The 25317-nt window shown below is 39.6% G+C and overlaps 1 protein-coding gene and 1 pseudogene across 2 annotated transcripts in view; one reads left to right on the forward strand and one right to left on the reverse strand.

The window, feature by feature from the left end:
* PRCP (prolylcarboxypeptidase) overlaps positions 1 to 10462 on the forward strand; it is a 68553-nt gene extending 58091 nt beyond the window's left edge. For both annotated transcript variants that reach the window (XM_023762202.1, XM_006098473.3), the window contains exons 7-9: positions 203 to 367; positions 1079 to 1266; positions 9712 to 10462. In XM_023762202.1, coding sequence (XP_023617970.1) covers positions 203 to 367; positions 1079 to 1266; positions 9712 to 9928 — 570 coding nt within the window. In that variant the 3' untranslated portion in view covers positions 9929 to 10462. The remainder of the gene's footprint in view (positions 1 to 202; positions 368 to 1078; positions 1267 to 9711) is intronic.
* Positions 10463 to 13203: 2741 nt separating this feature from the next.
* LOC111827870 lies at positions 13204 to 13346 on the reverse strand (annotated as a pseudogene).
* Positions 13347 to 25317: the final 11971 nt, after the last annotated feature.

Raw genomic sequence — 25317 nt, forward strand, 5'->3', positions numbered from 1 at the left:
CCGCTGGCCTGATCGCCACATGCAGCCTGCTGTTCATTTGTTTGGTTGTCCCTCACTAAACCCCCTGCCGGCCTTGCCACCCCACGCAGCCTGCTGTTTGGTTGTCCCTCCAGTTGTTTTGGTTGTGATGGCCCCTGGCTTTTTATATATTAGGATTTATATTTATGTTCTGACTCTTCTTTTTATTTCTCTAAAATGACAGGTGGTGTGCCAGTATTTGAAAAATCCCAATTTATCTGATAAAAAGTTGCTGCAGAATATTTTCCAAGCTCTGAATGTATATTACAATTATTCAGGCCAGGCGAGATGCCTGAATATGTCAGAGACATCAACTAGCAGTCTGGGAACCCTGGGTTGGAGCTATCAGGTAAGTGTGTATAATTTCTCCAAGTGGAACTTACTTTTCATTGATATGGCTGGCTGCAACAGAGTTCACAAGATTTTATCACCTAACCTGGGTCTCAGTGTGGTCTCACTCTGAAGCCATGATAAGTTTCCTCATTCATTCATTCACTCATGTATTTAATCATCGCCAAATATATTCTGCGTACTTATCATCGGTTAGGCACCCTTCTAGGCTCCAAAGATACAAAGATAAGTAAGACATGATCGACCTTACCATCAAATGTAGCTTGTTGAAAAAGAAGTGCAACTAATATTATAATAGGTCTTGATAAGTCCTATAAAGGAAACATTTTATGGACACATAAATGAAGGGGAGTCTAACTTGATTCCTCTGAGATTTTGTTCTTTCATCTGTACAATGAGAATAATAAGAATAAGAATACTTTCCAGAGTTGTTTTGAAGATTCAGTATGATAATAGATGTGAAAAAACAAACAAACCAGTTTACAAAGAAGGAATATATAGCTCTAACTTCTGTGATTTCTCAACTGAGCCTTTCCAGGAGCAATGAGAGGTGTTATGACACAGAGAGGTAAAGAGCAGGAACTCTGAAGCCAGACTGCCTGAGTTCAAACTCTGGCTTTGTTGCTTACTAGTGTATGACTTTGGACAAATTTATTTAATTTCTTTGTGCCTTATTTTTTCACTAGACTCTTATGGGTTGCTTTCTCAGGCCTGCACAGAAATCGTCATGCCCTTTTGTACCAATGGTATTGATGACATGTTTGAACCTCATCCGTGGGACTTGAAGGCATTTTCAGATGAATGTTTTAAACAGTGGGGTGTGAAACCAAGGCCCTCCTGGATCACTTCTATGTATGGAGGCAAAAACATCAGTTCCCACACGAACATCATTTTCAGGTGAGTTATTGCTATTCCAAAGAAAAACTTTGTTGTTAGAGACATTTGTAGAATAGCTGAGAAAATAGAGCCAGGAAAAATGTTGGACAATAAAATAATATAGAATACAACCAATGGTATCTTGTTTACCTATTACTTGAAAGATAGAGGATGCTGGGAGCATTTGAGATCTTGCTTCTAGGCATGTCATCAGTTTGGCTCAAATAAACTCTTCTAAAAATTCCCTAAAAAGGAAGAGGAGGAGGAAGAGAAGGAGGAGGAGGTGGAGGAGGAGGAGGGGGGGGGAGGAGGAGAAGGAGAAGAAGGAGAAGGAGAAGGAGAAGAAAAAGAAGACAGAAAGAGGATGCAGAGTAGAGATATGATTTTACACTCTATTACCACCATGGTTAAAGGCTTAAAAACAGCACAGCAAGAAAATGAAAATATTCTTAAAAATTCCTCAGCACAAAATGAAGCATCATTTGTTCACAAGTTGCCTTACTTTTGTTACTATTGTTATTAATGGTAATAAAAATTTTTTAGTATCCATTCAACAAATACTTTTAAAGTACCCAATCTGTTCTGTTTCAGAAACTATATCAGGAACTTTAAATAAATTACCAAAATTTGAACCCTTACAACAATCTTGTGAAGTAGTTGCTATAGTTCCTTTTTCCTGAGGAGGAAAGTGAGGGTCACTGTGTTCAGTCACTTGCTAAAGTTCATCCAGCTTTATTTTAGTTACTAATAAAACCAGATTTCAACCTTGGCCTTATTGACCACAAAAATCCCTTTTGTTCGTCTACATAGTACTGCTCTTATGGTGACATATGTGGTATTGGTTCACATCAGAGTTATTTGAGTAGACTCTGAGTGTATCTGATTGGCACTTCAAAATTTCCTTGTTTTGGCTTGTACATCAGGCTGACAGCTATTAAGAATAGCAACTAGTTAATAAAAAATGTATTTCCAAATCGATATGGAAATAGTAGAGAGATACCTATACACATCTCTTAACCTGGAGCTATTGTATAAGTACAAATGTCATTCTTTTACAAGCTTTTATAGACAGAGTTAAATTTGATCTTCGGGACATGCTCAATAGCTTTTAGGAATAAGGAGTGCTGTTTTGACCAAAGGATCACTGCTTGGGTTTAGGCCCATAACACTGCTCACTTTGCAATCTAGTTTATTGGGTTGATGCTATTTTCTGATCCAGCAGAGTACCTACCCAAAATAAAAGGTGAAACACTTGAATGGAAAACTTAAAGATTCTTTTTGTTTAATTTCCTTAAGTTGTGTTCCTTGTGCTCAATAGGATTCTTCACAGCTATAGTCTTTGGCTCAGCCTTATAAAAGTGGCATTTGTACAAATAAATCTATTTAGAGCATTTAAGGAAATGGTGCCAAATTCGGGTGTTTGAAATTAGGGAAATGTAAAAGGACTGAGAGGACTGAAGAAAGTTTAAGTACAAACCTAGGGTCTCCAAGCTTATCTTTGTTCCTCAGAGGAGAAAGTACTTTGTCAATTTTTTTGTTTTTCTTTAGGAGCTAATCTCTATGTAGTATTTACATGGATTTCTCTTGTATGCTAACATTCCGAGGTCACCCTTCCTTGCTTTGACCTTACAAAGCTGAAGTTCAAGTTGAATTATAAAGTGGAGTCTGTATGAACATTTTAATATATGAGTTTTGTTCAAATACATTTTCCTTCTTTATTGGGTTCAACTATTACAGATATGTATTTTAGTTATCCATTTGTCCTGTTATATTATTTTCTTCAGGCCATCAAAATAACAATCATCATCATCATCATCACTGGGAGGGGGATAGATTTTTTGTGAGAAAAATTTGGGCGAAAGAACTGAAACACATAGGTGGAAATTATAAAACTTTTAGTTCAGTATAAGAAAGGACTTTCTAACAGTTCATTATAAAAACAGACTTTCTGCCCCCATGAGATTGTGAACTTCTTAATGGCAGAGACTGTCTTGATCATCTCTGTGCCTTTAGCACCTGCTACTGGGACTGGCACATAATGAATGTGCAGTAAGTGTATTGATGATGAGGAATGGCATATGAAGCTCAGGAAGGCTTCAGAGGCATGTGCAAGTTTAAAAGCAGGACTGTGTGAAGATGCTGGTATATCTTTCTGCCATGGCAAGTCTACGTTTAAAAGAAATATTTTTCCATATGTTGCTAGGTGAAAAATCCAGTGCAAAAAAATTTAGGTTATTTAAAAATTCAGAATTCTCCTGTTTTTCTGAAGGAAGCACATTCCCAAAGTAAAGGAGCAGCCTTGAGTGTCTCTGTTCTGTGTACTTCGTGGCTACCAGCTAGGAAACATTTCTGGTCAATGAGTGAGAAAATGTCCAAGGAACCATGTGAAAATATCTTTATGTTCATGCTTCTCTCCTCAGGTTGCCTCACACAAATCCAAGCATGACTGCTTCTCTGATTGGAAAGTTCAGTCTGTATTTGTTGGATTGATGATTTGCAGGTTAAGAGCTTGGGCTTTGAAGTCAGAGAGACCTGGGTGCTATTTTTCCTTTTTCACCAAGTTAGCTGTCTAGCCTCAGGCAGATTGCTGATTTATATTATTAGAAAACTGGTGCATGAATTTGTGCACATTGAAAGGAAATTAATTAGAAGAAATATTTTGGAGGCCAGGGAGGGACCGCGGGAGGGCTCCAGGGCGTGTCCAGCCCATCTTACCCAGTCCTGATCGGCCAGACCCCAGTAGCAAGCTAACCTACCAGTTGGAGCATCTGCCCTCTGGTGGTCAGTGTGTGTCATAGTGACTGGTCGAATAGTCGGCCGACCAGTTGACCAATCATTAGGACACTTAGCATATTAGGCTTTTATATATAGAGAGAGTGACTTCCTGACAGGTTTATTTCAGGGAGTAGGTAGACTGTTATGGAAGGGGGCACTGTGAGGGCAGAGATTTTTGTCTGTTCACTGCTGAATTCCCTATGCCCAGTCAGTGCCTGCCACAGAGTAGGTACTCCATAAACATTTGCTGAATGAACGAAGACTCAAGAAATAGTAGCTATTAATGGTTTCATTTCAGCAGTTTTTTTCCATAGTGGTTTTGTTGGAAGGATTAATTTTCCCCCCATCCTTAATTGGTAAGAAATTATGTTACCCCAATGGTCATTCTCAGTTATTTAAATATAAATCTGAAAGGGAATTCCTGAGAAGCTGATTAGTTTAACATAATTTTTCAGGCAAATTAATTGTTGCTAGCAATTAAGTGAGGCTCACTGTTGGAAATTTTATCCAGGCAATTAGATTTTCTCATGAAAGCTATTATTACTTTTTTTTCTTTGTAAATTTCCCAGTGACTGGTTTAGCTTTCTCATGTCTAGGACCAAGAAATTCAAGTCCATGTGCATCTTAGGTCGCTCAGCAACTCCAAACAATGTTGCTAAGTCACTAGGCTGATTCAGATGACCTTTTAAATCAAATGCAGTTTGCTTATTATGTGGCTGTTAGGATGGCTTTTTGTTTTGCAGATAATGGAGAGTTTCCTAATCGGGTTGGTCCTGTCAAATTGAAATAATGATAAAGGCTATTTGTTCACTCAAGAGAATCTAACCCCTTGTGTAGTTTACTTTAAAAATATATTTGGTAGTTGAAAACTAAGGATCCTATTTTGCATGTGAGTTTTGCCTTTTGTTTTTAATAAAACCAAAAAAATACATTTTTGGATTGATTCTCCCCCCCCCCTCCCCCAGTATGATGTTATTAAGTTGAAATCAAAATTTCTTTTTCTTAAGAAAAGTGAAAATTTGTGGTGAGAATTTAAAGTTGCATTTCAAACACATATATATTTAATGTACCTAACTGCATATTTTTCATTTAATTTGTACATTTGCCTAGAAAAAACTGATTGCATTAGTTTTCTGACCCAATTTCTATGAGAAATGGTTTCACGTTCCTTTTCATGATTCATATACTTCTCAGAAGTAGTAACACTCTCAGGCTACAAAATATGATAATAATTATAATGCTGCACATTTATGTGGTATTTTATAATTTATAACTTTCATATATAATATTTAACTTGGACCCTACAATATCTCTATGAGGGAGGGACATTATCTTTAAAAATTTTTTTGGGGGGGGTAATGCATGTTGGAATTGAGGGTCATAGGGGTCAGATGACTTACCCCAAATCATGTGGCTAATAAGGGTATAAAAACTTAGACCTGCTGACTTAGTTAATTATTCTTGCCACTGCTGCACACAGGTGAAGTCAGTCTCTATATTTATATTAATCACTTATATTAACTCTGCTTTGTCATGTAAAAAGTACTGAAGTGATTTACATGTTCCTGACCTTGTATACATGTATTTATAGATCTTTTTTGATTAGGGCATCTGGTATCTGGCCAAAGACAACTAGACATTCACATTCTTTTTTCATTCATTTAGTAAACATTCGCATGGCTCCTATGAGTACCAGATGCTGAAGCTACTGTAATAAACAAAGCAGACAAAAATTCCTGCCCTTGGGCAGTTCTAGTTTGAGAGATAGATAATAAACAAAATAGCACCTGTAAGTATGTTAGGAGATACATGCTAAGGAGGAAAAATAAACCAGGGAAGAGGGCTGTGAAATGGGGGTATAAGAGAGGCAGGTTTGAAATTTTAGATGGAAATGAGCAAGGAAGACTTGACCAGGGGTGACTTTTGGAAAATGATCTGGCAGGAGTACCTAGATAGCTATGAGTGTGGTGGGGTAGGAACACTCCACAAAGAGGAATTAGCAAGGGCAAAGGCCCTGAGAGGTAAATGTGCTCAGCATGTTCTCCTCCAGGGACAGGAAGGTCAGTGTGGCTGGAGTAGTTAATGAGAGACTTGTAGGTCCTAGTAAGGTCTTTGATTTTTACTTTGAATGAGATGGGAAAACTTGGAATGTTTTGAGCAAAGGAGTGACATAATCTGATTCAGGTTTTAATAGGATCAAATTTAATAGGATCAAAGCCACAATAAGATTCATTTCCTACCCTACCGATAGTAGGGAGATAAGAGTAGTGAGAAAGGTCAGTAAAAGGCTAGTCAGGCTAGAGGTAATGGAGACTTGGATCAGAGTGGTGACAGTGAATATGGTGAGAGGTCTTGAAATTCTGGATATATTTGAATATATAGTTGACAAGATTTGTTGACAGATTGGGTGAGAAATAAATAGATTAAAGAGTGACACCAACTTTTTTGGCCTGAGCAACTAGGACAAGGTGCCATTGACAGAGATGAAAGAACATACATAAAAATGTCCTGTTATTTCAAGTCATAGGGAGATAAAGATTTTCCAAGAGGTGCCATATAAGGGGAAAGTGATCTAATACCTACAATGCCATGGACCAGATACATAAATCCAGGTATTTCGGTCCCTATTTTATATTGAGAATAAGCTTCCATGAGATTAGGAAGATGAGAGGCTGACTTGGGACTGGAACCCAGGTGTGTCTGATCCCAAAGTTCATGCTCTTTTTACTGTGCACCACACAAGTCAAGAAGGTATGTGCTGCTGATTTCCAACAGCAGTCACATGTCCGTGAAATGTAATGTAGTATAAAACAAAGTACTGGACTAGGGCTATAAAAACTATGCTTGTATATCAGATTTGCCATTGCTAGCTGAATGAGTTGGGTGTTAGTTTTCTTACCTATAAAAGAATTATCATTAAACCTACCTCACAAGATTGTTATAAGGGTCAAATGTGAAAGACTTTGTAAACTCTAAACCAGTCTATACATGTGTGGAGTTAATAATAACAGGGAGCAATTAGGTTTACAATAATGTCAAGAATGAAATATTTAGGAATAAGCTTAACAGAAAAAGTGTGACATGTATATTCTGAAAACTACAAAAAAATTGTTGGAAGAAATTAAAGGTCTAAATAATGGAAAGACATTTCATATACTTATGGAAGAAGTAATATTGCTAAGATGTCAGTACTCCACAAACTGATTTTTAGATTCAGTAATCCCTACAAAGATCCCAGCTGTTTCTTTTTTCAGAAATTGACAAGCTCGCATTCAAATGTATATAAAAAATGCAAGGGACCTAGAATAGCCAAAACAATCTTGTAAAGGAAAAACAAATATGAAGAACTCATACTTTCTGGTTTCAAAGTTGTTATAAAGCAACTATAATCAATACAGTGTGACACTTGCATAAAGATAGACATATAGACCAGTGGAAGATAATTGATAATCCAGAAGTCAACCTTTATATATATGGTCACTTGATTTTCAGACAAGAATGCCAATATAGTTCATTGGGGAAAGAATAGGCTTTTCAAGAAATGGCGCTGGGAAAACTGGATATTCACATGCAAAACAATGAAGTTGGATCCCTATTTTGTACCATATCAAAATATTAACTCAGAATGGATCAAATGATTTAATTGATGACCCAGTTTAAAAATTGGGAAGTGCAAATCAAAGCCACAATAAGATTCATTTCCTACCCACATAAGATGGCTGTAATTAGAGGATGAGGAGATAGGTGAAAAAGGTGAAGGGAAGTATAGTCAATAAAACTATTGTGATAAGTTTGCACGGTGATAGGTGATTACCAGAATGAGTGAGGTGATCACTTTGAAAGGTATAGAATGTTGAATTGCTATATGTACACCTGAAACTTATATAACTAATGTAATATTGTATACCAACTATAGTTAAGTTTAAAAAAGTAAAAAACAAAAACATAAGTGTTGGCAAGGGTATAAAAAAGTTGGAACCCTCATATGTTGCTAATGGGAAATGTAAAATGGTGCAGTCACTTTGGAAAACAGTTAGGCAGTTCTTCACAAGGTTAAGTCACCATATATTCCAGAAATTCCATACTTAGGTCAGTCTGTACCCAAGAGAAATGAAAACATGTATCCATGCAAAAACTTGTATATGAATGTTCATTGGAAAATATACACAATAGAAAAAAAAGTGGGAACAACACAAATGTACATCGGATGAATGGATAAATAAAATGTGGCATATTCATACAATGGAATATTATTTGGCAATAAAAAGGAATAATGTACTGATACATACTGCAACATAGATGAAACCTGAAAACATTATGCCACAGTGAAAGAAGCCAATCATAAAAGACCACCTATTATATAATTCCATTTACTAGTATATGAAATGTCCATATTAGACAAATCCATAGATACAAAGAGTAGGTTAGTGGTTGCCTGTAGCTGAGTGAGGGAGTTTGGGGGAGGGGAATGGGGATTATGAGTTACCAATAGCTAATAATGGGTTTCTTTTCAGGATGAAAATGTTCTAAAATTGTGATAATGATTACAAAACTCTGAATATACTAAAAACCATTGAATTCTACATTTAAATGGGTAACTTGTGGTGAAATATATCTCAACAAAGCTGTGAAATATTATTAGGGATGCTGTCTGTGATTGTATTGGATTTTTACTGAGCTAAACTAAATAGCCTGCTTCAAGGATTGATCCTGTTTACAGTGAAAAGTGTTGTATGAACCAGCCAAGATGAATAACTTAATAGCATTTCTGTAGCTTTAAAGCCAATGTAAAATGGGAGTCTTTGAATAATGACCAAATTTTCTGCTTCAGATTTGGAGGAAATTTTTCAGTTCAATCACCCTATTTCCTAAAGTACTGTATTACAAAGAAAGTAGTGTATGAAAAATGAAGGGTTGGTTTTTTTTAAGAGCTAAAAGAAAATTATCATTTCAAATATGAGAGTTTTTATTTATCACTTTCATAGTTGGCTCCTAGGAAAGTGGCATTAATTGAGGAACTGCAATGTGCCTGACACTTGTGCTTATTAAATATACCCACAGTACTATCTTGTTTAACCCATACAACAACCTTATGAGATAGGCCTTGTTATCTCTCTTTTATAGAGGAGGAAGGTCATATGGCTTTTGAGTGATGAAGCTGGGATTGGAATTTAGGTTTTTAAATTCCACTTTCCAGTACAACCTGGGTTGACTCATGGGGTACCACCTTCATTCTTTGGTCCTATTTCTTTCCTTAAAAAATTATATATATATAAATAATTGATGTCAGAGAGGAAGGGAGGAGAGAGAAATAGAAACATTAATGATGAGAGAGAATCATTGGAATCTTTGATGGCTGCCTCCTGTACATCCTCCAGTGGGGATCGAGCCTGCAACCTGGGCATATGCCTTGACTAGTAATCGAACCATGACCTCCTGGTTCACAGGTTGACACTCAACTACTAAGCCGTGCCTGCTGGGCTGGTCCTATTTTTTGTACTTGGTTTTAGAAATATTGTAGAACTCCAGTATGAATCACATTTCTATAGATAGATTCAATCAGATCAAATCCCCCATTTATATATAAGCTTGTAATTTTAGTTATTGTGCATAAAGTAGGTTTCTTCTATCTTATCTGGATATAGGTATGAAAAACTAACAATCTTATTTTTTCTTCTTTCCCTCGCATAGCAATGGTGATCTAGACCCCTGGTCAGGAGGTGGAGTAACCAAGAACATCACAAACACCTTGGTTGCCATCATTATCCCAGAGGGGGCCCATCATCTAGATCTCCGAGCCAACAATGCCTTTGACCCTATGACTGTGCTATTAGCCCGCACCTTGGAAGTTAAATACATGAAGCAGTGGATTAGAGATTTCTATGCCTCTCCGAGGAAGAAGCACTGAGCAACTTTTGATCATTTTCAGTTTCTTTTATGTTCATTCCACCCACATTCCCATTCATTTTGGTTTTCTACGCATATCTACTTTCCCTTTTTTATCATTAGATTTGGTGGGGCAAAAATTTGAGATAGAAGAGAGGGTGATGGTGGTGACAGCAGCCACCCCACACCCCAGGTTCTAGCCATCTTTGCACCTCACCTCTTCCAGGAAGAATTTTTTTGTGACAGCTGTCCCTCACTATCAGTGGCCCTCATAACTGGAGCAGAGTTCCTGACTGCCTTTCACAAGAGTTAGAGTCAGTTCCTTTGTTTCTCTGCAAGAAGGGATTTCTTTTGCTTTTGAGACAAGTCTCTGGCTCATTTATTATTCCACACCCCTGCCCTCCCAAAAGAGAAAGCAGAAAATAGATAAAAATGATGTAATTGCAGCTGATAGGAAGGGTGTCCGATGCCAATCCAGGATATAGGAGCTGTTTCTTTTGTACTTGATTTACAGGCTTTGAACTGTGCTGTAAATAAAGAATAAGGCTGGACCTTATACCTGTGTGTTGCTCCTTAAGCTCATTCCAGCTGTGGGGAATGCTGTGTGCACTGGGCTTGGCTGTTTTTGGAAAGTCCTTTAATTTTCTCTTTTCCATTTGGCAGCTCTTCTTAGTTCTGGGATATTTGCCACTGTGGTACTGCCAGTAAGAAATCTGGCCCGTTTCTGCTCCATTTCTCTTTGTTCCTAAGGTCAGTTTTGTGGTAATTTGGTTCCATGTTGCCAGTTTAGGAAAATAACTCTGTTTTGCTTCATTTTACATCAGAGCAAGCTTTTATATGCTATGGTCACTGATGATACTTCAGTAAGAAGCCTTTAAAAATTGATTAATCAGCTATTCAGAAGGTAGAATGTAGTGATGTTCAGCATTTTTTAAAATTGTATTTTCTGGTAGTCGTTGCAGCTGCCATTCAAGCCAGAAGTGTCAGGACACTAAGAAGCAGGTGCACGAGAACTTTTCTGTATGGCATGCAAAAGACAAGCTGACTAATTCATGCGGGCAGCATATTTGACATTAATAAATGGCCAAGCCGTTACTACTGCCAAAGGGTTGGCTTCTTTCAAGCAGTTCTTACACTGAAACCTTTCTTCAGAAGAGCTTTTCTAGGATAACAAATAGTGTTGGATCAAAACCTTTTAGGGACACAGAGAGAGAGAGACGAACAGTTTCTACTGTTGAAAGAGTTCTTCCCCCTTGTTTCTTTTTATTTTTCCTCAAAACATTTTTTTCTTCACCTTGCCTTGAGAGCATTTTCTGCTTTTTAAAAACTGTGCCTTGATCATTTCTAAAGTACTTATTTTTTAAAAGAATGCATGTATAAAGTTTAATTCTTGGGTGAGGGATTGAAATATTTCCCTTATTTTCTCTGGCATCCGGGAGATACAGAAAAATCTTTGTCTGGTTTCAGAAGCCTTCAGTTCTCATTGTAATGAGTTGTCCATCAAAGCATTTGGTCACTACTTTCATTTCAACATCAGAGAAAAGTCTGCTGATGTGGGAATTTAAGAGTCAAAACAATACTAGTTTCTAGTTCTTACTCTTTGTCAACTCACAAGTTATATAATGCAAGGTTTATGGGCTTTCTAGATGATATTCTTACTATTTATTTTAGGATACTGTTGATTTTAGGGTGTTTTCCTCGAAACCTTTTTACTTGTTTAAAATCTTTAAAATACTTTGCCACTTCATATCATATTAATTCTTTGGGTGAATCGAATTTTTGTAAAGAAAATAATTGCCAAAAAAGAGACTACTTTTCTGCAAGTATAATTTGGTCTTCTGTACGTGGTTGTTTTTTTTTTTTTCTATGTACATTTCATGACAGATGGCAACCATAATTAAAGTTAGCCTAATTAGAATATGCTGAAATTTACTTTTAAATTGAAAAAGAATTAGAACATCAAATAAACCTTATTTAAAGCATCCCTCTAATTAATAGATGATGCTTTTGAAAGACCAGGAAAGAGAGACAAAGAGAGATGGGGTGGTTTTTATTTTGTTTTTGTTACTTTAACTACATAGAGTCAATGGTTAAAACTAAGGAAAATTAAGGATCTTTCTTAAGGGTTCTGTATAATCAAGAGATTATCCAGAGGAGGCAATGTCTAGTCTAGCGTATTAGCAAAGGCACTTCAGATCCTCAGTCCAATTCCATCATTTGTAGGTAGATGGCATTGTTGCACAGAGAGAAATAACTTGTATAAGGTCTCACAGCTCATCTTTGGCGACACTAGGCCGCCTTGAATGCAGGTTGGTTTGTTGTTTTCATTTTATTGGTGTAAGTTAACCTTTGGATTCAAAAAATAAAACCTCACCAGTTTAAGCAAAAGAGGGAATTTATTGAAACCGCAGGAATAGCTCCAGGACTTGGGTAATTAGGAATCACGAGGGAATTTAACTGGGGTCTTGAAAGTCATTAAAAGTCAAGACTGCTATTTCTCTCTCTCTCTCTCACTTGGAACAGAGGTCACCAGTTTTCAGCCTGTGGGGGAGATGTGCTCCTCAGATGTTTAGTTTGGCTAGCAGGCTAAAGCGTGCATGTGCATCAGAGTTACCTGGAGGGCTCCCTAAAACAGTGATTGATAAGCCCCACCCCAGAGTTTGTAGTGAATAAGTCTTAGAGTGGGTCTTCGCAAGTTGCATTTCTAACAATTCCCCAGGTAATGCTGAGTGTTGGGTCACACTTTGAAAATTACTGGTTGAAAGAATTCTGAATTCCAGTTTCTTCAAACAGAGCATGCCCCTTTAGTTCACCTCACTCCTGTTGTTCTGCCTGATCCCATTTGAGTATGGGAGCCCTGCTCATCATTTCTCTTCCCATTGCTGCTCCAGTCTCTCTGCAGACCAATTTCTTCTTCTTTGCTTGCACAGGGCCCATGGTGACTTCCCAAAATGGTATCCTCAGGTACGAGAGGCTACACCACCTCACAAGCCCACAAGTCTCAGGTGGTTAGGAAGGGGCAAGGTCATAAAAACATGGCATTAGAGACACTATTTGGGATGAAAGGGAAGAAGTTCAGTCAACTCAGTATGTATCTATCACACAGTGTTTCTGGGAACACAGGCATCCAACAAAATGCCAATGACTTGTGTAGTAGAAAGATCCCTAATTAAGCAAGTTTGGAAAATAATGGGTTAAACAAAATTAAATAGTTGGGTTTTTTAAATCTGTAAATATGTATTATAATTCTCCAAAATGATAATTGAGAATGTAACTTTTCCTACTTTTTAAATTTACTTATGTACCCCAGGCATGAAATAGCTCTGGTCACAAATACAGGCATCAAGCTAGGATGAACAAAGACTGTAGTCTGCTTTGCCCCTGACAGATATAATAGAAGCACCACCAATCATGTGTCTTCTTGCCCATTGCCAAGGGGTTTGTTTTACTCTTATTTACAGAGCTACAAGGCATATGGCATTGTTCTAGAACCTGGAAAATTCAATGGTAAAAAAAGTAAGCACAATACAGTAGAACCTAGGTTCTTGAACTTAATTTATTCCAGAAGGTTGTTCAAGAAGCAATTTGTTCAAGAACGGAATCATTTTTTTCTCATTAGAAATAATGTAAATGGAATTAATCTGTTCCAGACCCCCAAATGATTCCCTGTTTTAACCTTTCTTAATTACCCGTGGTTGCTGTTTCATGAGCACTTTCACACCCTTAGCAACATCAGCACTCTTGATGGACTCTTTATGTTTTAAAATTGTGCTAATAGCCATGCCATACTCAGTAGCCAGATCAGACATGCAAACAACTTTATCATGCTTTGCAATTATTTCTTTTTAAAGCTCTATCATTGTTCTCACAACTTTCCCTTTCACTTTGTTGCTATCACTAACCTTCTTAGGATCCATGGTGACTTACTGGTATGTATTTATTAATAACTAGAGGCCCGGTGCACAAAAATTTGTGCACTGGGGGGGGGTCCCCTCAGCCCAGCCTGTGCCCTCTCGCAGTCTGGGACCCCTCGGGGGATGACCACCTGCTGGCTTAGGCCTGCTCCTCAGGGGATTGGGCCTAAGCTGGCAATCAGACATCCCTCTGACAGCCCGGCAGCCCTTGGGGGATGTCCACTTGCCAGCGGGGAGCGGACCTAAGCTGCAGTCGGACATCCTTAGCGCTGCTGAGGAGGTGGGAGAGGCTCCCACCACCACCGCTGTACTGGCAGCCATCAGCCTGGCTTGTGGCTGAGCAGAGCTCCTCCATGTGGGAGCTCACTGACCACCAGAGGGCAGCTCCTGCATTGAGCGTCTGCCCCTCTGGTGGTCAGTGTGTGTCATAATGACCAGTCATTCCCAGTCTTTCTTCTGTTAGGGTCAGTTTGCATATTACCCTTTTACTATATAGGATAGAGGCCTGGTGCACAGGTGGGGGCCGGCTGGTTTGCCCTAAAGGGTGGCCCGGATCAGGGTGGGGGTCCCGCTGGGGTGCCTAGCCAGCCTAGGTGAGGGGCTGATGGCTGTTTGCAGCTGGTCACACCCCCTTCAGGGTGGGGGTCCCCACTGGGGTGCCTGGCCAGCCTGGATGAGGGGCTGAGGGCTGTTTTCAGGCTGGCCAAGCTGGCGACTGAAGCTCCCAGCCTCTCCTTTTTTTCTTTTTTTCTTTTTTTTTATTCTGGGATTTATTTACCTTCTATAATTGAAACTTCATTGCCGCTCCAGCTCTGAGACCATGGCCTGCTGAAAGCAGGTATCTGGGGTTTGTTTAGCTTCTAAAATTGCAACTTTGTTGCTTAGAGTGGAGCTCAGAGCCCAGCCGTGGCAGGGAGGAAGTGTGGCTTCCTCCATCACTGGAGCAAGAAAGCCTCCTGCTTGCTTCAGCTGCGTGGCTGCCAGCCCCCATCTTGGTTGGGTTTATTTGCATATCCTGCTGATTAGCCAATGGGAAGTGTAGCGGAGGTATAGTCAATTACCATGTTTGTCTATTAGATAGGATAAGCAGCAACAAAAGCAAAAACAATGAAAATATTCACAGCACAATTTCCTGAAATATTAACAATAGGAGGTTTAGTGGTAAACTGACTCATACTAGCTCATTTTCTCCTTTGTCACCTGAGAGACAGGTGACTAATCATACAGCTATAAGCATGAAAAGGTTGTTAGGTTGAGAACCAAATTTTGTTCAATAACCGAGACATGCCTGCCCCCGCCTCCCCCCCCTCCACACACACAACTTGGTTGAGAACTGAATTGTTCAAGATGGGAGACATTGGAGAACTGAGGTTTGATGGTATCTATCTTAATAAAGTTTACATTCTCCTGGGAGAAAGATACAAAGTGTCAAATTATACACTGAATTGCTATAATTATGTGCTATGAAGAATGAGGGCTCTTAAGGTATTTACCAGGGAATCTGAGTTAGTCCGTGGGATGGGAATAGGACTTCTTTTTTGAGATGTGATGTCTTAGCTGTTATCTAAATGATGAATGGGAGCTAACTAGGAAGAGAAGTGGAGAAAACAGCATGTGCAAAATTCTGAGTGTAGCATATTCAAGGAACTGAAAAAAGGCCTCTGTAATGGGATTGCAGATGACCAGAAAGTGACATGAGATGAGTTTGGAGATGTGGCAGGAAAAAGCTCACTAAAGTAGACCATGGTCAGGAGTCATTATAAAGAATTGATGGTCCTTCCATTATAAACTTATGAACAATAATAGATACAGAGGCAGAGCTGCCTCAAACAGATTGTCAAACTGCAGTGAGAAGGCCGGGGAGGGTTGAGGGGCAGGAGGGAGTGGGGTAAGAGATCAACCGAAGGACTTGTATGCATGCATATAAGCATAACCAATGGACATAAGACACTGGGGGTAGGGGAGGCCAGGGGATTGTCAAGGGCGGGAAAGAAACAGGAGACATATGTAATACTTTTTGTAATACTTTAAGCAATAAAAAAAAAAAGTAAAGGGACAAAAAAAAAGAGAATTGATGGTCCTTAATCAGGAGAGTGACATGAATATATTTTTATTTAAAATGATCGGTCTGGACAAATGTCTATTAAGGTACTCTGCTCATTTTTTAATTGGATTTTTTTTATGTTGTGTTGTATGAGTTCTTTATATATTTTGAATATTAACCCCTAATTGGATATATCATTTGCAAATAACTTCTCCCATTCAGTAGATTGCCTTTTTGTTTTGTCGATCATTTCCCTTGCAGTGCAAAAGCTTTTTAGTTTGATGTAATCCTGTTTGTTTAGTTTTGCTTTTGTTGCCCTTGCCTGGGGAGACAGATTCAAATTTTTTTCTGAGACCTGTGTCAAAGAGTTTATTGACTATGTTTTCTTCTAGGAGCTTTATGGTGTCTAGTCTTAGGAGTGTGGGAAGAAGGGTGAAACAGAGATACAAATTTCCAGTTATAAAATAAGTCATGAGGATGTAATGTATAGCATAGGAAATATAGTCAACAATATTGTCATAAACTAAAAAAATCACTCTGCTGTCAAGTGGAGTGCGCAATATAAGGGGCAAGCATGTGATGTAGGAGACTGCTGTTGCAGCTGTCCAGGTAAGAGAAGAGATAACTTTGACTAGGGTGGTAGAGGTGAAAATGTGAAGTGGATAATTTGAGAGGGATATAGTAAGGCATGTCAGTGGGATTTGGTGATGAATTCTATATGAGATATGAGTTGGGTAGGGGTCAAGGGTGATAATTTCTGGCTTGTGCACTTGAATAGATGGTGGTGTCTTACACTGGAAAGAGAGCACCAGAGGATGGCCGGGTTTGGCAGAAAGATTATGAGTTCAGTTTCATTTTGCTGAGTTTCGTGCACTTTTGAAAAAAACAAGTAGAGTTAGCTGTTAAGTAGGGCTGTTGGGTATAAAGATCTGAAGTCCAGTTCGGTCTGGAAAGCCATGGTGAATAGATAGTAATCAAAGCATGGAATGTGTTGTCAAGGAACTTGTGTTCAGAAAACATACTTCAGGAGCTGCTATGGTATTGTACCTACTATGATACATTCTTTTCTAATTTTTTAAAAAATTTTAAATTTATTTTTAATTCTCACCCGAGGTTATTTTTCCATTGACTTTTGGAGAAAGTGGGAAAGACAGAGAGAAACATCAATGTGAATTGGTTGCCTCCTGCCCTGAGGTTATTTTTCCATTGACTTTTAGAGAAAGTGGGAAAGACAGAAACATCAATGTGAATTGGTTGCCTCCTGCAGTCACCCTGATCAGAGTTGGACCAGGGAGGAACCCGAAACCAAGGTACATGTCCTTGACTGGAATCGAACCCATGACCCTTTGGTCCGCGGGCCGACGCTCTATGCACTGAGCCAAACCAGCTAGGGCCTATGATACATTCTTAAGAAATCCCCAAATATCTTTATTCTCCTACAACTTTAGCCCTTATGACTCCACTGCCGACCCACCACTTGATCCCTGGTGCAGCCTTTGTTCAAATTGGGATCTACTTCTCTGCACTCATTTCTCATTCTTACTGCCACCCTTCACGTTCTAACACCCTGGGATTCAGCCACACCAAACTTCCCATGATTTTAAAATGCCACTCCTCTGTCTAAAATATTCCATTCTCAGCATTACCCTTCAGTGTTTTCACTGGCAAACTTCTGTGTATCTTTCAAGCCCAGATCCAATTGATTACATCCCCTGTGAAGTCTTCCTCAGCTTTTCTAAAAGAAGTGGATTTTGGTTCACACCTACCATATCAGGGATTGTCTGGCTTGTTCATCTCTGTATCTCCAGTGCCTTAAATGCTGCCTGACCACCTCTAATTTAGTACACATACCCCAAATTGTAATATTTTGCTGAATGTTCTTACCCTCTTTTCAGGAAGATCAAGCTCTCTGAGAGTAGGGACTGTGTCTTCTTCCTTCTGATCAGCATCCAGCATGGGGCCTGGCAGCCAGGTCTCAGTAGGCCCTCTGCAAATTTATACAAATAGATGCATTTCAGGGTGGAAAGGCCAAGCTTCCCATCCATCTCTGCTCACTTGAGCTCCTTCCCTGGGCCTCCTTGAATTTTGGAAAGGGGATCTCCTAGTACACAAAACCTCTAGAACTTGGACTCACTGGTTTTCCCTCACTTCAATGGCATGTCCCTGGCTCCCTCTCCCATTTCAGTCTGGCAGTCGTTCTTAAGGGGCTGAATGTAGTTGCCTTAATGTTAGGTGAGAAGAGAACACTGACTAGAAATAGCCATTGAAGCAACTGGGTTTCTCCAGAGCCACTTTTCAATGCAAGGGGTCTCAGAGGGGGCTGGTTCCATAAATTTTGCTGTCTAATCGTGCAGATGGGAGGCTAGACGCTTATAACAGCAGCACTGGAAAGCAATCTTGGGATCACTTAGTTTTACGTGTGTGTTTAACATGGCTAGCATCTTCAATAAGAAATAGGCCCGGAGAGTTACTTATACAAGGTCATAGAACTAACATGTTTGTCTATTCATTTAAATTTTTTTGTCACACCTGGTTCTGAAAGTATTTCAGGTGATTTAAAGATATAAATTAAACATTTACAAGGAATAGAGATGTAACATGGATCTAGGAATGCAAACTACAAAACAGCATTTATTGAAAAGGCTCCATAGAATGCTAGGAAGGCCAGTTGTAAGTGGGTGTTACATAAAAGGGGGTATCTTTTGGTGTTTGAACATGGTTGAAATAAATTTAAGCAGGTATCTTTATTACAGAATCTCTCAAAACTTTGATATGTCACATGCATTGTGAATCAACAGGAATGTGACATTTTCCAAACTTATTTGATCTGAAACACTTTTTTTTCAGCATTTGAAGAGCTAGTGCTTTGCCAGACACCTATTGGGAAATGCTGCCATGGAGTTTTCTATATTTTCTGAAGATGGGACCAAAATACTTTGGCTCTAAGCTTTCTAGCAGCCATCTGCAAAGAGGAAACCAAAGTTGGTTAAACAGTTCATGCTGTGGTTGAGATAAAACCAGACCAGTCAGCCTGGAGAAGCACAGGCAGGAACTTCTTAATAGAGCCTCAGAAAGGGGAAAGTGTAATATAATCAATGATATCTTCAACTTCTCTACACATATTGCTAAATTTCACTGTATTCATCCTTATTCGATCCTTCAGTACAGAGGAAAGTCATAACACCAAACAATTATTTTATTTTTATTTATTTTTTAAATATACTTTATTGATTTTGTTTTTACAGAGAGGAAGGGAGATAGAGAGTTAGAAACGTCGATTAGAGAGAAACGTCTATCAGCTGCCTCCTGCACACCTACTGGGGATGTGCCCGCAACCAAGGTACATGCCCTTGATCGGAATAGAACCTGGGACCCTTCAGTCCGCAGGCCGACGCTCTATCCACTGAGCCAAACCGGTTACGGCCCAAACAATTATTTTATAATAAACTAATGAAATATACCACTGGTATATATACTGATCTGGCTTAATCTAGAAATAGATTTTATTGTCTGGATAAAGACTGTCAGCCAAAATTTTGCCAGATAGATAGTTTACTTGCTGTAGTAGACAATTGAACAGGGAAAAAGGAATGAAGGATGTTTTATAACACACATGAAATACTAGTTTGAAAAAAATAAGCTCAGACACCTGAATTTACTATCATCCTTCTTGGCTCATGAGTGCACTATTGGATCAACTATAGCTCACCAGCTTTGTGGGGGCAGAGAGTCAGGTGTTTTGACCACAAAGACGTTTGCATCGTTACTAAATTTCCTCTGTGGCTTTGGAAAAGTGGTTTTAACCATTTTTCTTTGTTTTATAACTCCTGAAATCTGACATAAATAGCCAAAGAAAGGTTTATATAAAACTAGCAATCAATAACTCCAAGATATTAAACTCCAAATGAAACTTTTGCTATGACACTGATGGGTAGACAATAAACACACTTAAATGAGTGCAATATAGCGAAGTATCCAGATGGTTAGGTAAATGGCTTCCTTCTTTCATCAACAAAGGCCAACGAATTCCTATGGTTCCTTTACAGTTGACAGAGACATTTTATATGTTACTCTGATATCAGTTCATTGGGTCAGTCCACCTACTGTTAGAATGCACGGTACAACATAAACTAGTAACATATCCATCTGCTTTGTATTGAAGGCACTCAGCAGATTTCCACCATCTCTTTTGTCTCCTTTTCTGAGGTCACAAACCCTCACCTGCAGGAGTTTACTCTTTAAGTCTAAGCCAGTGGTTTTCAACTGGCAGCACTTTTGGCCGGCAGGGGACCTTTGGCAATGTCAGGAGACATTATTATTTGCCACAACTCTGGGAAAGGGGGAGTTGCTTCTGGTGTCTAAGGAGTAGACACCAGAGATTCTGCTAAGAACCAAACTATACAGCTCTAGCTAGTTTGGCTCAGTGGATAGAGCGTTGGCCTGTGGACTGAAAGGTCCCAGGTTTGATTCCGGTCAAGGGCACATGCCTGGGTTGCGGGCTCGATCCCAAGTAAGGGGCGTGCAGGAGGCAGCCGATCAATGATTCTCTCATCATTGATGTTTCTATCTCTCTCTCCCTCTCCTTTCCTCTCTGAAATCAATAAAAATATATATTTAAAAAAAAGAACCAAACTATACAAAGGACAAACTCCCACAACACAGAACTATGTGGTCGAAAATGGTGATAGTGTTGATGTCTAACCTAAATCTCTATCATAATTTAAGGCCCTTTCCTCAAGGTTTATGTTGCAAAGGAGATGAAAAATTGTTTGTTAATTTAATTCATCCAATAATCCTACACTCTAAAAAACACAAAAGCACAATGTGTAGACTGCACAGCCTGCAGTCTAAACATTGTAGTACAGATACCCTCTTCTCTAGACTTAGTAACCTTTATTTTGGAGACTGGATTTTTTTATGATTCTTTTTATTGATTTTTAGTGAGAAAGGATGGGAGAGGGAGATAGAGAAACATCAGTCATCTGCCTCCTGCATGCCCCCTACTAGGGATCAAGCCCACAACATAGGCATGTGCCCTGACCGGGAATTGAACTTGCAATCAACCTTTTGGTATAAGGGACAATGCCCAACCATCTGAGCCACACTGGCCAAGGCAAAACTGTTTTTTGTTGTTGTTTTTAAATATATATTTTTATTTATTTCAGCAAGGAAGGGAGAAGAAAAGAAAGATAGAAACATCAATGATGAGAGGGAATCATTGATTGGCTGCCTCCTGCACATTGGACCGAGCCCCCAACCCAGGCATGTTCCCTTGACTAGAATTGAACCTGGGACTTTTTAGTCTGCAGACCAACACTCTATCCACTGAGCCAAACCGGCTAGGGCCAAAACTGGTACTTAATTGATTCTTTGAATTTCTCCTCCCCGGGCCAAATAACCCCAATATTTATTGAATGTTAACTCTATGCAGGCACAGTGTCACAGTGTAAGGTAGTAAGAATAAAAATGCAAGCTCTGTTGTTTTTCAGAAGCTCAATTTTAATGAGAGATGACCAAATACACTGGGCTAAGAATTTGTGTGGCATTCAGGATGCTGTTAGCATGAAAGCAGAAATGATGAATCCATCCTGAAGGTCATCCTGAAGGTCAGGAAGGCTTTAAAGGCGAGACTTGAAGGGTGAGAATTTTCCGGTGGATGGAGCGTAGTGAGAAAGGCAATAAAAGCACTATTCATTAAAAAAATTATTAAGCACCCATTATGTACCAAGGGTTAGGCACCAATCATGTTACTCTGAAAAAAAGACAGCTCCTATCATTTGCGGGTCATAAAAGAGCCAAAGAAAACCTGTCTAATGCTTATATAATACTTATAGGCCTCAGAACTCTGCTGCCTGCCTTTCTTATTTGAACCCTTCAATAACCCTGGGTGGGAGGGATGGTAGGTAATATCTCCATTTTATAAAGTAGGACCATGAGGTCAACAGAAATGAAGGAACTCTCTTTCACCCCCAGCCATGGCCACAGACCTAGTTACTGGCAGTTGTTTGATCCCAAATCTTGTGGTTTTTCTCTTTTCCTTGGTTCCAAACGCAATTTCCTGTGGCAGAGAGGCAAGCCCACTTCTTTCTAACAGCTCCTTGCCCTGCTGTCTTCATCTCTGTCTTTTGTTTTCTGCTGGCCCCAATGCTGAAGGAATGTTTCAGCCTTCCCAGTTCAGACTGCTGAGGGACAGCCCAGGGAAAGGAGTGAGGATGGCTGTCCTGCCACTGTCCATTTGCAAACTCACTTCTACCTTGATTCCCCAATTTTTGAGGAGTAAGGAAAACTGAGATGTGGGACAGAAAATCCCCTTTGTTTGTCTTGGTGTTTGATAATGTATGCAACCTCTCTGGGTGGTTTAAGCGGTTTAGGTACTTTCTATAAAAGGGATCTTTTAATGACAAAACTAATGTGATTATCTGAGCGAGTGTGAGAGGCGTATTCAAGGCTTAAAGAAAATCTGTTAGAATAGCTGAATGTATCTGCTTAATCCTTTCTCTAATGTGGCTGAACAATGCTCTGGGAAGCTATTGGTCTGGTCTTTCTTCCAGTAAATGCCTGTCTCCAGAGGTAAGGACTGTTTGCAGCTTTTGATACCCTTGCTTCATCTTCTCAGCTGCACAAAAGCACAGGAAAAGCCTGGAGGAGCCCAAAGCACTTGCAGAAACCAGTGCCTCCTCTGAACGCTGAGGGCAAAACATAGGGCGCATGCATGCTTTCTCCACAGCACATGGAGAAGCCAGGGCTGCGGTCACCAGTGGGAAGGCATCTCTGAGAAGGGCCCTGTGCCCAGTGATTGATTTCATTGGGTGCTGGGTGAAGGATCATTGGTGGAAGCTTAAAATTTTACACATGAGGTTTTTTAAAAGGCTTTTTATTGATTTTTATTTTTTTAAAATATGTTTGTATTGATTTCAGAGAGAGGAAGAGAGAGGGAGAGAGAGATAGAAACATTAATGATGAGAAAGAATCATCCATTAGCTATCTCTTGCACACCCCCCTACTGGGAATCGAGCCCTAAGCCCGGGAATGTGCCCTGATCAGGAATGGAACCATGACCTTCTGGTTCATGGGTCAACACCCAACCACTGAACACACTGGCCAGGGCTAGACCTGAGGTTTTTAAAGAGTGGTTTAAGTATTTCTTTTGGGGGGTTGGGGTGAGGGTGGGCAAGGGAAGTATAAGAGGGGAGAAAAGTGATACTTACTAGGGTTCTGCAATTTGCTCTGTGACTTTGGGCCAAAATGACATCCCTCTGAGTCTGTTCTCTCATTTGTGAACTCAGGATAATAATATCTGCACATGAATTCACTACAAGAACCAAAGTGAAAATGTGAGCATGAATGCGAAACTGTCACAGCTAATCTAGGACATCTGATACCATGCTGTACACTTTTTATTTTATCTTACTTTATTTAAAGTATTTTTAATTTTTGTTCTTTTAAAAGCATGCTAGTTTTCTAAACATATAATCCAATTTCACTCAACAAAACACTTGTTAGCTGCTTACTATGTGCAGTGCATCACACACAGTTCTGGGAATATGGGTATGAACAAGTCTGAACTTGAAGGCAGTCACAACCTTGTAGGAGAGACAGGCATGTAAAATTCAGCTTGATAAATGTGTATCAGAAGTGATTAATCCTAGCGTGGGGTCACTAATAACAATGGCTAAATTTCACACAGTGCTTATTATTTGCCAGGAGCTGGGCCAAATTCTTTTCTTGGGTTATGTCATTCAATCCCTATAGCCCTATGCGGTAGGAGCTAACTTGCCCATTTAACAGGTGAGGAGGCTGAGGCTCAGTCTGATCAATTAGGTCAGGTTTCTACAGAACCACAGCTGGCAAGTGATGGGCCAAATTAGAGTCCTGATCTGTCTGCTGTTACAGTCTGAACTCATGGTCATTGTGCTGTGCTGCATCTCAAGTCAAGGAAGACCTCCCTGAGGAATTGACCAAAGCTGGGTTTCAAGACAGAATTTGAAGTTTGCCAGGTGTACAGAGGAGAAAGGGTATTCCAGGCAGATGGAGCAGCAGATGGAAAGCATGTTGGCTAGAAAGTGTGCAGAGAGGAACCAGAGCAGTTTGTGATCAGTGGTGGAAGGGGCAGTGGGAGGAGTAAGTAAGGGCCAGATTATGGTCTCTCACTTTGCACCTTTGTGGAAAAAGTAGCTAAATTATTTATTTTAATGAATTACTTGGTTTAGGTCCTATTTGTTCAAAAGGGTTTTGCAGCAAGGTGGGAATCATTGCCACCTTTATTGTGCAGAATCGCACAAAATACTTTAAATTTTAGAATCAGTAAAAGTTTTAGTTGGAAAGCACTTAAGTGATTACTCATTCTTTCAAGAGCAAATCAAGGCTGAGTGCACATAAATGTCTTAATCAAGGTTATAAAGTACTTTCATCAGCTGAGCCAGGGATATTTGCTTTTCAGATGAATTATGGAGTTAAAGTGAATATTAAATGAGAGTTACAGGATTATCGTCAGGTTCATTTATGGAAATTGGTGAATTGAAAAGAGGGAGAGATGTAGTGAATAATCCAGGGAATTGAAACACAGTCCTCAGCTGAAGCTGTAAGCTCCCCCCTGGGAACCTTTGTGACCGCTCTCTTCCGAAAGTGGGGTTGGATATGTGAGTTAGCTGAGCTGAAGCTGGGAATCGGGTTTGCCTGGAAGGTAGAGTTAGGGGATACCTTCCTATGTCTATTCATTAATTCTCATTGGCTACTTTAAATGGGGGCCTGGTATAGATGTTAGCATGTTCTTGTTCTCCCGGAGTTCACAATCCAAAAGACAGGACAATGAAAAACACAGGTAATTGCAACAAATGGAATTAGTCATATAATAAGGAATAGGATGCTATGGCAGCTCAGAAGGGGCATGTGTAAGCCAACTATGTTCTGAATGGGTGAGGAAAAGCTTTCTGGGAGGGGAGTGACATTAGCGATAAGATCTGAAAGACGACTAAAAGTGTGGTGAAGGGAAGGGCAAAGAGTGCTCGAGATAGAGGGAACAGTTACTGCAAATGCCCGAAGGACGGCATCCCCAGTGGGAGATGTGCAGGAGGCAGCTGGTCAATGTTTCTCTCTCATCGATGTTTCTAACTCTCTATCTCTCTCCCTTCCTCTCTGTAAAAAATCAATAAAATATATTAAAAAAAAAAAAAGATCTGAAAGACGACTAAAAGTGTGGTGAAGGGAAGGGCAAAGAGTGCTTGAGATAGAGGGAACAGTTACTGCAAATGCCCGAAGGACAGATACTGCACTTGGGAAAATTCCATTGAATGTGCCATTCCCATTTGATGTAGCTCAAGTGCAGTGTGTGAGGTGGGAGTGATGAGATTTTTTAATTTATTTTCTCCAATATGCAAGGTTACTTGTAGAGGCAGTTTACTAGATTTAGGTCTGGGCCAACAGGAGCCAAGCCAAGACACTGTGAGAGTTTAA

Source organism: Myotis lucifugus, unplaced genomic scaffold (genome assembly GCF_000147115.1).
Source record: "Myotis lucifugus unplaced genomic scaffold, Myoluc2.0 scaffold_236, whole genome shotgun sequence".
Classification (NCBI taxonomy): domain Eukaryota; kingdom Metazoa; phylum Chordata; class Mammalia; order Chiroptera; family Vespertilionidae; genus Myotis; species Myotis lucifugus.